Raw genomic sequence first — 18755 nt, forward strand, 5'->3', positions numbered from 1 at the left:
GACTTCAACTCAAAAGCAAATTTAATCTTTCACTTCTCTGATAGCTAGGCGGGCAAATTTGATTAAATGGAAAGGCAATACTTCACCCACACACACACACACACACACACACACACACACACACACACACACACACACACACACACACACACACACACACACACACACACACACACACACACACACACACACATGGTTAAGTGATATCATGTCCTACCCAAGTTTGGATAAAATCAGATATGCTATTAAATATATAAATACAAACTTCCAGAGGATGTGGGCCCATTTAATGAATTATCATAAGCTAAAGAATTAAGGAGTTTGGTTGCTCCGATGCTGTGCTATCTGGTTCTCAGTTGATGTCATTTGATTTTTTAGATAACCTTGTTTAGAGGTAGGGGATTTGATTTAATGGGGATCTTTTTTTTCTTTGATAATTGTTTTGTTTAATTGAGAATTATAAATTGATTAGATTATAGAAGGAGAAGATAAGGGGAGAGAATTGAAAATTCCCTTTTTTTAAGTAAGGGAAATTTTATAACTACCTTGAAAAGAAATTATAATTTCTTCTTCTGTTTCTTTTATTTTATCCCCCCCCTAGATTGGGTTTTTTTGGCAATTATGATTGATACATTATTAAGAATGTGCATGTTGTATTTAGTTCATATTTTGAGAAAATATCTTAAATATAATTGGAATATTGTATAATTGAGATGTTCTATTGTTAATGCCTTAAATAAAATTAAAATATTTTATTAAGAGAAGAATTATGGATATGATTTACAATTTATGTATGTTAGTGATATACTGAATGTCTCATTTATTCTGTGAAATTTTATTGAATCATTTTTTGAATTGAACTTTCTTTATTTGTATAAGTTCTTTATAACATCAACAAAAATAGTTTAAAAAGAAATAAAACTAAGTAAAATGTTAAAGTTAATATGTATAAAAGCTGAAATAATATTAATAATCTGCTGACAAGATTAGTGATTTGCAGGAATTTGCAGAACGCTGTATCAGGATGCATGATTATATAGGTGATATATACAGTCCTATTGTTGAGCAAGAGCTACTATGGGGAGAGAATATTTCAGACCACTTACATGATTGAAATTTACCCTCTTCTATGCCTAATTCTAGCTCTATTTGAACATGGCAGGGAAACATTTTTTCTCTATCTCAAAAGCTCTCTTCATAGGTACTGTACCTTGAAACTATGTCAGCTTCTGCTTGTTCCTCTTGGTACAGGAATTTGTGCATTCTTTCTTTGTAATTTGCACGTGAGATGGGAACATTGGTCACCTCTTTGTTCTTATATTCCAATGATATAGCTGGGGGCTTATATTTCAGTAACACTTGCCGCTCCTGTTTGTTTCTTTCCACGCAAGGTATTATCCTTCGATTGCCACTGTGCCATCTCTCCAGCATGATGAATTGGAAGCCATTAGTTGGGCTACTAGGTATTTGAGAAACATCCTTTTTACCAATATAAATCTTCTTTACAAGTAGAGGTCGGTTCCCAAAATCAAAAACAACCCATTGTTCATAAACTCCCATATTCACAGCTTCAAATGAGACCACAATAAGATACAAAGTTTTGGATAATTGGAATGTTTTGCCTTTAGCACAAGAGCAGTCTTTCGGTAAACTTTCTCCTTCCAGTGAAAATTTGGCACCAGGTTCTCTCTTGAGCAGAGCAACGTTCAACAATTCTTTCTGCAAAGGCAACAGAATGACATCAGTAATATTCTCCCATTCCACTCACATTTGGAAGTTTCAATTTTTAACAGCTCTCATAAATCTGATCAACTTCAAGATATCCATGCAAAAAACAAAGCCCCAAAGTTGAGTTCAATAATTCACCTTGTTGAACTAGTTGGATTCATTGGGAGAATGCAGAGTTGCAAGGATTGACCAAGCATTCCGATTCAGTGTGGACTTGGCACTGGGAATGTTTTCCCATACACGTTGATGGGACAAAATAAGAATAATTAATTTCTGTTATTTAACACTGCTAAAAAATATTGTCAAACGTTTTTTTCATTTTATTTTAAGAACTTTTAATAATTTGTCATATTGACATTCAGAAACATTCAGTTTGTTTTAAATACCTGATAGTTTTGACATGCGCAGTTTAACTGGTTGTCAATTTGCTTCTATAGGATTTTCTAATCTTTGTACCCTTCACTTGGAGGAAGAATTGATAAATTCCAGTTCACTTACATCATTAAAAATATTTTAAGCTTAAATTTTAAGTAAAATAATGAATTTAATCCTTATAAATGAAACAAACATTGGATTTTATAACAGAAGGGATTGTGTCATAATTCTGAATGAAAAGAAGAATAAGTTGAAATCTTGAAAATAGTAACGAGATCCCAAGGTGATTCACAGGAACGAGGTCAAATTTTTTAAAAGCTGCAAATCTAAAATAAAAACATAAACCTTCAGCAGGTAACGCAACATGTGTGAGAAGAGGATCTGGACCAGCATTTCAAATTGATTTTGTTCTGATCAAGGGTCTTCAATCTAAATCCTTGGCTCCATTTCTCTTCCCACAGTTGCAATCTGACCAGTTGAGTAACTTTAATTATCAAATGCAATCTGAACTAGAAATGGAAATATTAAGATATATGATTGAGAAAAGAAATAATTGAAAGGAAAAAAAGAGGTTGACATGTAAAAGGTATGGAATTAAAATTTCCACAAAATTGTCCATTTATGGTTCAGTTCACACAACAAAAAAAAAACAAGGCCTTCAAAGGAGGATAGAAAGTCATATACGCAGAGAAATACTAGGATAGACATTCTGCTGTTATTTTTTGTTCAGTTTGTCCAAAAGTGGCATAACCAATGTGGAATTTAAAAGAGCAAAAGGATAGTAAGTGACAAAATTTCTCTATTTACAGATCAGTGTGGTCAGCTATTATTTGGGCTAAAAGAGATAACAGAGATCTTGAATGGAATTTTTTTTTGATCTGTATTTACCTAGGAAGCTGGCACAGAGTCTATGGAAGCAAGGCAAACAAGCAGTGAGATAAACCCCAAGGGTCTGACAAGGTACTCCCTTGGACCTAGACGGAAATTACAGGAGCTGAGCAGATATATTTAACATGTCCTTAACCAGGGGTAAGGTTCCAGAAGATTAGCATGGAGTTCATGTTGTTCCATTGTTTAAAAAAGGCTCTAAAAATAATTTGGGAAATTATAGGCCAGTGAGCATGACATCAGTCATGGGTATGATATTGGAAGGTATTGTGGGAGATCAGAAATACAAATATTTGGATAGTCAAGGATTAATTAGGAATAGTCAGTATGGCTTTGTGTGTGGTAGGTCATGTTTAACTCACCTTGTAGAGTTTTTCAAGGAGGTTACCAGAAAAGATGATGAAGGAAATTCTCTGGATATTGTCTGTATTGGCTTTAGTAAGGCATTTGTCAAGGTTATTCAGGAACATACTGCAGTCCTTTTGGCCCTCAATGTTGTGCAGACCCATATTTTCCTTTAAAAAAAGTACTAAACCCTCCCTACCCCATAAACCTCTATTTTTCTTCTATCCAAGTGCCTGTATAGGAGTCTCTTAAATGCCTTAATGTTTCAGCCTCCACCACCATCTCAAAGCAAGGCATTCAAGGCATCCACAACCCTCTGTGTAAAATACTTACCCTTGATGTCTCCCCTAAATGTCCCTCCTTTCACTTTGTACTCATGTCTTCTGGTGTTTGCTATTCCTGCCCTGAGAAACAGACACTGGCTGTCCACCCTGTCTATGCCTCTCATAATCTTGCAGACCTCTATTAAGTTTCTTTTCATTCTTCTATGCTTTAAAGAAAATAGTCGCAGCTCTGCTAACCTTGCCTCATAAGACTTATTTTGCAACCCAGGTAACATCGTCTGCACCCTCTCCATACCTTTAACATCCTTCCTGAAATGAGGTGACCAGAAATGAGCACAAAACTCTTAGTGTGGTCTCACCAGAGATTTGTAGAGTTGCAACATTTCCTCTCTACTCTTGAACTCAATCCACCTATTAATGAATCCCAGCATCCATAGTCCTTCTTAACTATCCTATCAACCTGTGCGGCCACCTTGAGGGATGTATGGATTTCGACCCCCTGTACGTCCACACTCTTAAGTAACCGACCATTAACCCTGTACTCAGCCTTCTGGTTTGTCCTTCCAAAATGCATCACCTCTCACTGATCTGGATTGAACTTCATCTGCCACTTTTCCACCCAATTCTGCATCCTATGTCTTTTTGTAACTTCAACAACTTTCAGCTCCATCCATAACTCCTCCAACCTTCGTGTCATCTGCAAACTTATGACCCATCCTTCTGCTTCTTCATACAGGTCATCTATAAAAATCATAAAGAGCAGGAGTCCCAGAACAGGTCCCTGCAGCACTCCACTAGTCACTAATCTCCAGGCAGAATTCTTTCCTTCCACTACTACTCTCTGCTTTCTACCTGCAAGACAATTTATCATCTGCAGAGCCAAGATTCCACTGATCCCATGCCTCAAGACTTTCTGAATGAATCTCTCATGGGGGTCCTTATCAAATGCTTTACAAAAATCCATGTTGACCACATGTACCACCTTACCCTCACCAATGTCTTTTGTTACCTTCCCAAAAAAATCAATTAGGCTCGTGAGGCATGATCTTCCTTTCACAAAGCCATGCTATCATTGAGTAGACTGGACTTCTCCAAATGCTCAAGATCCTATCCTTACGAATCTTCTTCAATAGATTGACGCAAGTCTCACCGGCCTGTAATTCCCAGGATTCTCCCCATTACCTGTTTTTAAACAAGAGGACTACATTTGCTATTCTCCAATCCTCCAGCATTTCCCCTGCGGCCAAAGATGATTCAAAGATCATAGCTACTGCCCCAGCTGTCCCAGGGACATCAATCTTAATGTTTTTAAGAAAATCCAATACTTACCCCCTCCTTAATCTCAACATTGTCCAGCACATAAGCCTATTCTATTCCAACCTCACCCTGATAAAGGTTCTTTTCTCTTGTGACTATTAAATCAAAATATTCATTTAGGACCTCCCCAACCTCCTCCACCTCCAGGCACATTGCTTCTCTTCTCCTTTAGTGGCCTCACCTTCGTTCTCGTCATCCTTCTGTTCTTCACATACGCACCCTTGGGGTTCCTCTTAATTCTGCATGCCAAGGGCTTCTCTTGCCCCCTTCGAGCTCTCCCCAATCCTTTCCTAAGCCCCTTCCTGGCTCCCATATACTTCTCATGAGTCCTTCCTGTTTCCTGTATCTAATGTATGCTTCCTTCTTCCTCTTGACCAGCTGTCACACCCATCAATCACGGTTCCCTTTTCCTACCATCATTTCCTTGACCCAGTGGGACAAACCTATCCTGAACCCAGATCAAGTGGGCCTTAAACTTGCTCCACGTTACTTCTGTCCTTTCTCCCTTGAACATCCGTTTCCAATTTACTCACACTAGTTCCTGCCTCATCTCATCGTATTTAACCCTTCCAATTAAGCACGTCCCCATTTTGTCTGCTTTTATCCTTTTCCATGGCCATGCTAAATCTCAAGGAGTTGTGATCACTCTCAAGAAAATGCTCCCCCAGTGAGGTCTACCACCTGACCAGGTTCATTACCCAGAATTAGATCCAGTGTGGCCTCTCCTCTCACCGGCTGGTCCACAGACTGTGTCAGGAACCTTTCTTCTGCACATCTGACAAATTCAGCCCCATCTATCCCTCTTGCAGTCAGGAGGTGCCAGTCAATATTAGGCAGTCAATATTAGGGAAGTTGTAATCACCCATAATTATAACCCTGTATTTCTTTCACCATTCCAAAATCTGCTTCTTTATCTGCTCCTCAGTGTCCTGAGGGCTAATTGGGGGCCTATAGACCACTCGCAGAACAGTGAGTGCTCTCTTCCTCTTTCTGACTTCCACCCACGTCGACTTAGTGGTCATTCCCTCTATAGCATCCTCCCTTTCTATACTTGTGATACTATCCCTGACCAGTAATGCTACTCCCTCTCCCACCTCCCATTGTATCCCTTTTAAAACACCTCGTACCTGCATCAGCCAATCCTGCCCTTCCTCCAGCCACAACATCATAGTTCTACATACTGATCCATGCTCTAATAACCCTTTATTCCTAATACTCCTAGCAATGAAATAGAAACATTTCAAACCCTCTAACTGGCTACATTTATGTTTTGTCCAATGCCTGTCCTTTCTCACAAACTCAGAACATCAGTTGCTCCATGTTCATGGTGAGTTAGTAAAGTAAATTAGGCATTAGGTTTACAGGAGAAGCCAGAGAGGTAGAGGATGATTGCCTCTCTGACTGGAGGCCTGTAACTAGTGGTGTGCCTCAAGGATCAGTATTTGGACTCACTGTGGTTTGTCATCGAAATCAATAATCTGGTTGATAATGTGGTAAATTGGATCAGCAAGTTTGCAGATGACTCAAATATTAGAGGTATAGAGGACAGCGAGGAAGGCTTTCAAAGCCATCTGGAAGTGGGCTAATAATAGCAGAAGGAATACACATTTTAAAAGGTTTCAAAAGTAATTTATCTTTAAACTTACAAAGAAACTGGCCAATTACCTTAAGCACAAGAAAAAATAATTCTGTCTATTTCTAAAAGTAATTTTCAGTCATTTCAGATTAATTAGATGTGGCGAATTGACCATAGAAACCATATAACCATTTACGGAGCAGAAACAGGTCATGTTGGCCTTTGGAGTCTGCACCGGTTCACTAGAACAACTCCACTAGTTCAAACCTCCCACTCTCCGCCAATAACCTTCCAACCCCTTGATTTATGGCCAAACTTTTTTTCTTTTATGTCACTCTATACACTATTTTAATACAATTGCTATCTTACCTCAAAGAGTGATATAGCAAGAGGATGGCCAAGGAATTCTTCAGAGTTCAGTATAGTTCTTCTATCCTGACCATTTAGATCTATGCTTGATAAAATAGGCAGCTTTGAATCAACCCAATGTTAGTAGTGTTCCCTTAACTAGTTTAGAAAAACATAATACTTGGTTTGTTTTAAACATATATTTTCCAGAATAAGACCTCAATGCCATTTCCTTGCACATTTATTCACTCATTTCAGTATGCATAACAGGAACACCTAATTTTCTATTGAAATGACTTTGTAATAATGACACTTGATAACTATCAGAAGAGAGATATGAAACTGACCTCAAGAAAGAATTCCAAATTACCACCTGGTATGAAGGTTCTAAAATAATATATATTTTTTGAGCCACAGTCTTTGTTTCTTGAAAAGTTTATGTAAAAATTATAAAAATACAGATATAAAATACATTAAAAAATCAAACTATACCTCCCCCCCCCACCCTCCACCCCACTATCCCCCCCCCTCGGAGCTTAACATACACAAAAAAAAATGTTTTTACAAACAAAGTGGGTTAGGTTGCAATATATCAATTCACCAATCCAAACAAGAATAAAAAATGACTTAAAATCCAAATTCATATATTCTAAATATGGAGTCCACATTTTCTAAAAAAAAATTATTTCGCAAACACTTTGATTAAAAATATTTAGCATTAGATGCATTTTCAGATGGTTTAATCAAACATGCCAGGATCATAAAGGTGGCAGAGAGGATCACTTGACTCTCTCCCCCATCAACATGATCTATGGGATCGTTGTTTGAAGAGCACGTGCAAAATCATTTTGAGGGCCCCTTGCACCCCGCACACAGCATCTTTCAGCTGCTCCCATTGGGAAAGAGATGCAGGAGGATCAGAGCCAGTACCGCCAGGAAGGGGAACAGCTTCTCCCCACGGGCAGTGAGAATGCTGATTGACCAAAGGAACAGCTCACACTAACCATCTAAGACTCTCCTATTCACGGAGAATATTTATTTATTTGTCTTGGCCTGCATATGTATTATTTGCCTGTATATGTGTGTCGGTGTGTTTTACACTGAGGACAGTAGAACGCTGATTTATCGGATTGCACTTGTCCAATCAGATGACAATAAACTTGAAGTTATCATTCTTAACTATAATAATGAATATATATTTTAAAAATTGTTTAAATGTATTTTAAAATGCTGGCTAATTGTGCTTTTCAATGTAAACCTTGACTTTGTCAATATGAACCTCATGGAACAAGTCACTTCTCTAAACTTGCCAAATTTGTTCAAAGTGGGAATGACATTCTTGGGTGGAAAGATGCACCAACATATTGCTTGTCAGTTCAGTTCTCCATCAATCCATTCTTCATTATAGTGTTGCACCATCATGTTGTAAACATAATATATGCTTCACATTGTCAAACTTTATCTCATTCTCTCTCCAATATTAACAATCCGAGTTGCACTGCCAGAGTGGGTGAATGCTCAAAGAGCAGTATTACTGGGAAAGCCTTACATTAAGAATTGACCAGATAAGTCTACAATAGATGTATCAGGGAGTGCTCCCACCTCACAGTCAATCCCTTAGATTGCGAAGTTTGATCTAATTTCCTCCCACATATCATATGGTAGGTTAATTGGCCAATGTAAATTGCCTCTCGTGTAGCAGAAATATGGGCGAGTTGGTGGGCATGAGAGAGAAAATATATTACAGAACAGTAAGTGGGTGGAAAGGAACTGATGAAATTACTCTGTGTGTGGATATAGACTTCAATATTGTAACTACGAAATATTAATGCAAAGCATATGCTTTTTATAACAGGAAAAAGATGCATCAAGTTCTTGCAATTAATCCAAAGAATCAAATTTATATGCTGAGATGATTGAATATGTTTGATTTTGAAACATATATCCATGGCAATTTATTCCAGTTTCTGCCATTAGCTGGTCACTAACATTAGAAATTACATAATTCAGAATAAAAGGTCTTGTTGACAATCACTACTTTGCTGTAGAACAAGTTTCAGAAGCACGTCACATTTCAGATTCTTTACCTGGTTCTGTGTTCCAAATTTACATATGTCTCCCGCAGGTCTCCTGACATCAATTAACTCAGGCCAGCAATGGACCTGTACACCTTGAGTAGCTCTTCAGCAAAATTCCATCATCTTTTCAGTCATTTTCAATGATTATATCCACAATACAGTCATGTCCTCATTCCAGACCTGATCTTGCTCTCAACCCACTTTGATCTTCTCATCCCACTTCTATATCCAGCCTTTGCCCCAATCCCTCCATAGTTCTCTCTGCATCATCCCCATCCCCAGCTCCATTTGTCTCACCAGAATTCTTTTCATCATCACAAACCTCTCAATTTGCTGGAAATTGCTGAAAAAGGGTGTTTTTTTTTCAAACCTGTGTGTGGGTGACACATGTACTGTGTGGTACAACGGGTTATACTGCACCCTTAAGTCTCTGCCTGACACTATCACAAAATCCCTGCATTTCACTTCTTTATCACAAGGAAAGGATTTCTAGCCGCAAATTTTTCTTAAGTAGACATTTCTGACTGACAGTCCTTAAATTCAACGTCAATCTGTCTTCTGATTTTATCTTTTGGTCTCCACATTATCAGTCAATTGACAAGATGAAGCCCAACAAAAGATATTGTAAAATGGTAGTTTGGTGCTATTTTCTGTAAATTGGACAAGGTATTTATTAGGTTTTGCCAAAGGCCCAGTAGTACAAGTGGAGAAGCTTCAGTAGGACATGCATGGAACATGTCTTTTAACTGATCACCAGAGTTTCAGAACTATTTATGATGTTCATTTATGGTTTATCCACATTTACAATATTGCGATGGTGAAAGTCCAAAGGTGATTATGGTGGGGAAAGTCTTTTGCCAAGAAGATATACAAAATATATGGAGGGGTATAAATAGGGTTGTCTGCAGTAATTTTTCCCCATGCCAGAGATAGATAAAACTAGAGGACATGGATTTAGGGCAAGGGGAAATAGACATGGGAGGGACGTGAGAGGGACCTTCTTCACCTAGAGAGTGGTCAGTATCTGGAATGCGCTGCCTGAGAGAGTGGTTGAAGCTGGGTGACTGACAGGATTTAAGAAGTATCTGGATGTACAGTTAAATTGCCTTGTGCAGAAAGATTGTGGACCAATTGCTGGGAGACAGAATTAATACAGAAGGCTGGCTACCAGTTGGCATGGACAAGTTGGGCCAGAGGGCCTATTACCATGCTTTATGATTCAATAACTTGCATGACTTCTTTGAGATAGGTCATCCAGTCTGGCTGGACATTGTTGCAAGCAGTTCAACCTTATCTTTCCCAGGACCGACCATTGTTGAGGATGGAGACAGTCTTCATGCCTCCTCCTCATATTGGCTGCTTTATTATTCATAATTAGACATACTGTAGGACTCCAGACCTTTCATCTGATCTGTCAGCTGTAATATCATGTAGTATGATGTTTTGTTCTTTAGATTGAACTTCATCACATTAGAACCTCACACAACAAAGAACATTACAGCACAATACAGGCCCTTTGTCCCACACTGTTGCACTGACACATATATACCTACCAAAAAAAGAACAAAAAACTAAAGCCTCTCTCTTCCAAACCCTCTATTTTTCTTTTATCTATGTGCCTGTCTAAGAGTCTCTTAAATGCCCCTATTGTTGCAGCCTCTACTACCACCCCTGGCAATGCATTTCAGGTACCTGCAACTCTCTGTGTAAAACCTTATTCTTGACATCTCCCCTAAACTTTCCTCCCTTCACTTTGTACCTATTCCCACCCTGGGAAAAAGATGTTGACCGTCCACCCTATCCATGCCTCTCAGAATCTTGTAGACCTCAATTAAGTCTCCTCTCATCTTTCGCTCCAAAGAGAAAAGTCCCAGCTCTGCTAACCTTCCTGCATAAGACACATTTTCCAGTTCAGGCAACATCCTGGTAAATCTCCGCTGCACCCTCTCCATAGCTTCCAGATCTTTCCTGCAATGAGGTAACCAGAACGAACACAATATTCTAAGTGTGGTCTCACCAGAGATTTATAGACCTACAACATTACCTCATGGTGCCTGAACCCAATTAATGAAGCCAGCATACCATAGGTCTTATTAACTATCCTATCGACCTGTATGGTGACCTTAAGGAATCTATGGATTTGTACCCCAAGGTCCCTCTGTACTTCCACTCTGTTATTCTACCAATCCTACCATTAACCATGTACTCTGCCCCCAGGTTTGACCTACCAAAATGCAGCTCCTCATTTTTAGGCACACTGGTCCTTTTGAAGTCCTCATTGAAACAGGGTCTACTCTTGATGGTAACGGTAAGTCACCTGGTGATAGATTTGGTCTTCTTCTACTGATAGTATCTCATTTTTGAGCTCCAATATTTATATTGTCTATCCCATTCAGCAATATTGTATGGCCAAACACAAAATGGATGGTGTTCATCATACCTTGTAAGATTGTTGCCCTCTTATACTGTCTGGATGTAATAATCCCTGGGAATATTTGAACTCATATTCAATTGTACTAAATTTGAAAAAGAAAAGTGAATATCTACCTTTGCTTTTATCTGGAAATTCCACTTCAGTTTTTTTTTTTTATCGTAATGGAGTACTCTTAAGTCATGGTCACATGATACAGCGATACCATCAACTTCTTCCGACATCTAGAAATTGATATATGATGTTAAAGTACAGTAGAATCCCCAGTATCCGGCACCTATGGGCAGTTGACTGAGACTCACTCTTCCAATGCCTAACTAATACACCTGAATTAAGAATATACCATTTAAGGTCAAAAGATATGCAAAATGTAAAACCATTTGAAAAATTTGTGTTGTTGCGTTTAATTATGTAAAGTTCACTTTAATCAGGTAATTCTTGTAACTTAAAAATTTAAATTCGAACCTTTGTTGCTGGGGCTGTAACAGCGTTGCACTAACCATGCCGCCATCATAATTAACTGCACCCCCCACCACTTCCAGGTTTACAGATAAAGCCTTATTAATATACCTAATAGTCATAAAGACTGTTATTAGGCAGGGATAGGGAGGCACTTTGGGAGAGTCACCCTAGCAGCATTAGCCAGCTCCTCATCCTGGTGTTCCAGTCAGACTCTTGGCGCATCCCAACTCACCTCCACGCAGGTGTCCCGTTCAGGGCCTTTGTCACCCCCTTCCTCGCGCTGACAACCCAACTCAACTCCACGCAGGTGTCCCGGTCAGGCCCTGGTCACATCATCCTTGCACGGACAACCCAACTCACCTCCACGCAGGTGTCCCGGTCAGGCCCTGGTCACACCATCCTCGCACAGACAACCCAACTCACCTCCACGCAGGTGTCCCGGTCAGGCCCTTTGTCACCCCCTTCCTCGCGCTGACAACCCAACTCACCTCCACGCAAATGTCCCAGTCAGGCCCTGGTCGCACCATCCTCACGCGGACAACCCGACTCACCTCCACGTAAGGGGAAACAGGGAGAAAATGCCCATGCTTGAGGATCACTGCTAGTTCAGCGGGACAGACCTGCACATGTCCAATGAAGTCTCAGTGCTTCCCCATGGGGTCCACCCACCCAGTCTCATTCATTTGGAAAACCATTTATTTATTTTCTCAAATATTTTTTTCTTGCCAGTCATTTTGTTTCCAGTTGATTGAATTCCAGATAATAAGGTTTCTACTCTATCTATTAACCATTTAAAAATAAATAACTTTTCTCTTTCAATCTTTTTATTGATTTTTATAGAACAAGAACTCATTGTATAGAGAACACAAGGTTACCAAATATATGCATTACCAAAAATAAAACAATAGCGATACAACTTCGTTAGAATGACCAAAAAAAAGAAATCTAATCCCTTTCCAAAAAAATAAAAATAATTTTGAAAACTGGACAGCAGTGACAAGAAGGAAATACTTGCTGATGAAAAAACTCTTACAATCAGTGCTTCATTTCCACATTTCCTGTACTCCTCAAGTAATCTGTCCCGGAAGGAAATCAGCCCCTGATTCATTGCAGTCTTCTTCCGATTATGTCCAACCTCTGACCGCATTATCCATTCTTCAAGCTCTTGCCAGGAGTGGGCATGAGTGCAGTTCTCACCAAGTTCACAGATATCAATCCTTTAATTGACAAAAATATTTTAATTTAAAAAATCTAAAGACACAGTAAATCTGAAGCACACATTATTCTGGCATTAATGGCTTGATATTCTAGCAACAACATGGAGGATACCTCACTTGATTTCTCTCCATTAGTGCAGCCTGACCTGCTGGTCAAACACCGGGGATAAACCCTTGCAAGTGTGGAAGTGTTCAGTGTCCCAGTTAGGAGTGGTCTAGTGTGCAAGGCCTAACCCCCCATTCGTATCCCGGGACACTGAACGGCCGATTTACTGGGATGCAAGTGTGAAATGGGTTTAAGATATTGAGAATAAGTGAATTCCCTATCAGACACAGTCAGTCATGGCTGTTTCTTTTGGGAAAGGAGCAGGAAATAGGAGTTTGTTTGGAACCTTGGACATTAATATACTGAACAATGAGGAAGGTTCAAAGAGAAAGACAGCCAACTCCAGTGCTGTCAATGTCTGACACGAGAACACCACGAAATTTGGTGTCATCCATAAAATAATAATCATTCCTCCTAAATTCATATCCAAGTTGTTAGTATATATTCCGAACAGCAAGGATCCAAACACTGATCCTTATGGTACACCACTGGTGTACACCACTGACTTCTAATCACTGCTATCCTCTGTCTACTATCATCAAGCCATGTGTCTTAACTTTGGTGATAGCCTACCATTTGGGCCCTTCTCAAATGACTCCTTCCTGTTCCTCTTTTCTATGTTGCCAATGTCTTACACCAGAACCCCACCAAATTTGGTGTCATACATAAAATTGGGAATTTTTAGATGAATGGAGTAAAGTACTGAAGTTATTCTGTAACAGAAATGCAGTGCATAAGAGACAAGGCCAACAACAGAGCCATGAAGCTTGTGGGCAGAGTTTAGCACCTCCTTAACTGAAATTAACTGCATGTTACCCAAGCTCTTGAATAAACAAAAAAGAAAATTCTCAGGATACCAACCTGGATTTGTTCTTTAAAATTATTACATAATCTAAATTGTTTGCATTAGTGGAATAAGTCTTAAAAGGGTTAATAACAAATAATTTTTATTAATTTATGAAATGTATTCAATGTAGTTCCAAAGCACATCATAGAACCTCCGACACGATCAGCCATGTTGGTGGTTCAGATCTGGAGCTCTTGTCGTAAAATGGTTTGGACTGCAGAAGCATGAGAGGTGAATCTTACAGACACTCAGTAACTCACGTGGAAGGGGGGGCGGGGGGCTCTCCTTTGCTTCTCTTTTTCTGACTGTAAGAAATGCTTCAGGCAATTCCTGCCGATGTTGAATCTGTCTGCCTTACAGCAGCCAAGAGCAATTTCATGTAATATGACTCTGTTTTAGTACAATGACACTAAATTGAATCTTGAATCTTGAGAAGCATTATCAAGCCAAAATTGATAACAAACACATATTAAAGCAAATATCTAAACCTTGAGCCAAATGCTATTAAAAACTGGCATGCAGAAGAATTATTTAAAATGTTCTTGTATTGAGATAGTGACATGACCTCATTTTTTTTCACAACATGAATTTTAGCTCGCAACAAGAGGCTTTACTCAAAATTCTTCACACATTTTCTAATAAGGGGGAGAAAATTTTCCTGTAATGAGTAAAAATTCAACTGTGTTCAAAGCTTCTGGCAGCCTCTATTATTCAAGCTACACTGAAGATTGCATAAAATCTCAGGATTTCCAAATCCAGCTTATCTGTTCCTCTTCTCAAAAATGACTGAATGCTTTTTAATGATTATTGATGAAGATTAATCATAACTAATAGTATGTACAGAATACTACAAAATGATTATTTTTCTCTGTTGCTATTTTGGAATAATTCACTTACCTTGAACATAACTGGAATTTTTTTTCTTTAAGAGGTGGTTTTCGATATTTCCACTCAACAGTTGTGTCTCTTAGGACCATCTGAGCATGCTCTATGGACGAACAATGATTTTCAAATGCATTTTGGGAAGAAAATGTTACCAGACACAGGTTGCAGTATAAATGAACTTTGTTTCCTATCTGCTGTGCTGCTCGTGGAAGGCCATTCCAGTTCCGTTGCTGTGAGACCTGAAGCAAGGTCGGACGCTTCAAACCTCGATCTATTTCTGATTTCCATACCATCAATTCAACTTCGCTATGGGCATATGTGCAATTATTGTAACCACGGCAGCATAATTCTCCCCGCAAAATTTTATTACAATACTGTATTTCCCCTTGAGATGGGGCAGATCTAATTTCATTGTACTGCTGCATTCCATTGGCACCAGTAAGGATATGGACCAACAATGGCTTCCATTTATGTGGCTGTGAAAATGAACAGAGGTCTTTTGAGTTTTGTTGTGCTATTTGCTGAGGTACCATATAGAAACAATCTGTACATAATTCAACAAATTGTCCTTCAAATTCATTCACAATTTCTTCCTCAACTCTCTGCTGTTTGGTTTCTGATCTTCCATTGTTCATTCTTTCTGCCACCAAATTCTTTAATCTGCTTCGTTGAGTTCTGTTGTCTTTTTCATAATTCCATACCAAAGCTTCTTCTTTATTCCATGCAAAAGTGCAGTTGTTCCCATGTTTCCTGCAGCCAGTCCCTTTCTTGTAGAACCAACATACATCATAGCGCACAGGATTAATGAAAGTTGGCCGTCTGCGAATTAATTTCCAACTGCCCTGTTGCTTCCTTGCCACAAGATGGAGATGCTGGCATTTGTGGTTCACTTTTTTGAGAACAACGTTGGTCTCGTTTATTGTCTCCGAACACTCAAAGCAAATTAGGTGCAAATCAAGCTCTTTTAATAGATCTTCCATTCCTTTCATTCTCCTTCAAGAGGACACTACACATCAAGAAATTCTCGGTTGTTTGGTTTTCAATTGTATCATATGAAATCAACAATCATCCACTGAGTTTCAAAACCAGTTCTGCAACATTAAAAGAAATAAGGGAATTATATATTTATAATTCTGCATGAAGAAATTGTAAGAGAAATATTTTCTATTTATATAATGTCAAAAGAGTACAGTAAAGCCCTGGTATCCAGCACCAATAGGGATAGGTAGATGCCAGATAAGTGAATTTTACAGTTGCCTAAGACTTACTCTCACAATTCTTAACTAATACACCAGCATTAAGAATAAACAGTATGAAAGACAAAAATACTATACTGTATTTACACTGAACAAACTTGACTTGCATGAATATATAAACCTTAAAGCATTTTGCTTTATTTTCAGTCAAATTCATTGAAAACATTTAACCGTCACTGTGTTTGCAGGTTCCTCCCTGAAAGATGAACAATAACATGAAAGATAATTAATCCCCTCCCCCAAGTTTACAGTTAAAGTCTCTAACCTGAACAACTCTTATGAAGCAGGGATAAGGAGACTCTTTAATAAAGTCATCCCAATGGCGAGCGGCATCAACCAGCTCTTCATCCTGGGCAATACCGTTGCTGTTTTACACAACTTTATTCAAACAGCTGCTACGAGAAAAGCCCAACCAAGGCCCTCCCTCCGCTGTCTTAATATTTACTCCCATCTTCACCAAATGTTTATGTGTTACTTCAGAGAAGATTTACTTTCACAAATGTAAATGTATGTATTTTTTTTACCTCTTATTTTATTCTTTTTTTTTAACATTTTTTTGCCAGCTATTTGAATTCTGGATACTAGTGATTTCACTGTATTGATGTAATCAAAACAGAGTTACAAAATGATTAAATGTTATGTGTTATGAGCCCAGAGGACTCCAAAACCCAGCAGCAATAGAAATTTACCAAGACAATGGTTACTTAAACAAAAGCTGCTTTTAATTTTCTTTAAACATAATAAGATCAATCTTAAACTTATTTCTATTAACTTAACCCCCTTCTAATTCTAAGCACACGTGTATGTAATGTGTATATGTTCAGGAAAGTTCTCTATTTCATTGTCCAATCATTCAGTTCTCACTTCTCCAAGTTCAGGTAATTCTTAGACTGTGCACAGAATTTAACATTTATGAATCTTCACCAGGCTCTGGTGCTTAAAGTTAAATAGCTACTGCTCAAGAAGGTTCTTGTTAGTTTCAGAGAGAGAAATATGCAAAGCTCTTGCAAATTAAATGAGATGTCTTTTGTGAAGTATAGCCTACACTAATCCCCACAATCTATCTTTTTTCGACATATTTTACCCAATTCTAACATGCCCTGTAACATATGTTATAAATGGAAGTACTGACAGGACTGACTCAACAACGACATGAGCAACAGGGTGTTTTCCTATGATCCTTTCAAAAATTACAGGTGACTAAGGCTGGTGGAGATTTGTGCATCGGTGAAGTCCTGTGTACGTCCCACTAGCGGAGGCAACAATAAAGAAGTTGGGATGAGATCCCAGCAAGCAGGGTCTATTGTGGTTACCCATTTTGAACACCTCGATTCAGAAGACTTCACAGCTACACTTGCAATACTATCAACGACATCAGGATGGCAAGGTTAATGTAGCAGTTAATGCAATACTGTTACAGCAGCATTAACCTGGGTTCAAATCCAGCGCTGTCTGTAAGGAGTTGATACGTTCTCCCCATATCTGCGTGAGTTTCCTCCAGATGCTCCGGTTTCCTTCTACACTTCAAAACATACAGCGGTTGAGGGATAATTATAGTATTTGAGCAGGTCAGGCTCATGGGCCAGAAGGGCCTGCTACCATGCTGTATGTTTAAATTTTTTTAAAAATCACTCCACCAATACCAGCATATCCCAAAAGAATGGCGAACAGATCGCTCACAGTTTCACATAAAATGAGGTCTTCCAAAGAGATGACCTTGGGGAGGGAAGAATTAGAAATCTTGCCCCACCTATCCTCCATCCCTTTAATGAAAATTTCAGAGGGGGAAGGAATAATTATAATGTTCAGTTTTTAATTGTTATGAGAGCCTAGTAACTACAAAAAAAGATAAGCAAAATTCTAATAAATTCATCATTGATTTGAACCTGAGTGACATCTGTAGTTCTGCTTAGTGACCAACCATTTACTGCACTGATATAGTTAATTTCACTGAACAACAAAGATTTTGCTTCCTGAACATTTTTGGGTGTATTTTATGGATTTTGGGTTCTTTGGCTTGGCTTCGCGGACGAAGATTTATGGAGGGGGTAAAAAGTCCACGTCAGCTGCAGGCTCGTTTGTGGCTGACAAGTCCGATGCGGGACAGGCAGACACGATTGCAGCGGTTGCAAGGGAAAATTGGTTGGTTGGGGTTGGGTGTTGGGTTTTTCCTCCTTTGCCTTTTGTCAGTGAGGTGGGCTCTGCGGTCTTCTTCAAAGGAGGTTGCTGCCCGCCAAACTGTGAGGCGCCAAGATGCATGGTTTGAGGCGTTATCAGCCCACTGGCGGTGGTCAATGTGGCAGGCACCAAGAGATTTCTTTAGGCAGTCCTTGTACCTTTTCTTTGGTGCACCTCTGTCACGGTGGCCAGTGGAGAGCTCGCCATATAATACGATCTTGGGAAGGCGATGGTCCTCCATTCTGGAGACGTGACCCATCCAGCGCAGCTGGATCTTCATAAGCGTGGACTCGATGCTGTCGACCTCTGCCATCTCGAGTACTTCGACGTTAGGGGTGTAAGCGCTCCAATGGATGTTGAGGATGGAGCGGAGACAACGCTGGTGGAAGCGTTCTAGGAGCCGTAGGTGGTGCCGGTAGAGGACCCATGATTCG

At 39.2% G+C, this 18755-nt stretch overlaps 1 protein-coding gene across 4 annotated transcripts in view; it reads right to left on the reverse strand.

The window, feature by feature from the left end:
* The window catches only part of helz2a (helicase with zinc finger 2a), a 125573-nt gene that overhangs the window by 91806 nt on the left and 15012 nt on the right, over positions 1–18755 (reverse strand). For 3 of the 4 annotated variants that reach the window (XM_069883696.1, XM_069883697.1, XM_069883695.1), the window contains 4 exons: positions 14900–15978; positions 12866–13049; positions 11487–11594; positions 1211–1719 (listed from right to left, as the gene is read on the reverse strand). In XM_069883696.1, the coding sequence (XP_069739797.1) occupies positions 1211–1719; positions 11487–11594; positions 12866–13049; positions 14900–15876 (1778 nt within the window). In that variant the 5' untranslated portion in view covers positions 15877–15978. Of the gene's footprint in view, positions 1–1210; positions 1720–1866; positions 2191–11486; positions 11595–12865; positions 13050–14899; positions 15979–18755 lie in introns of those variants that run through there. The other variant, XM_069883698.1, reaches the window with a different exon arrangement.

This window comes from Narcine bancroftii, chromosome 6, assembly GCF_036971445.1.
Source record: "Narcine bancroftii isolate sNarBan1 chromosome 6, sNarBan1.hap1, whole genome shotgun sequence".
NCBI classification, from domain to species: domain Eukaryota; kingdom Metazoa; phylum Chordata; class Chondrichthyes; order Torpediniformes; family Narcinidae; genus Narcine; species Narcine bancroftii.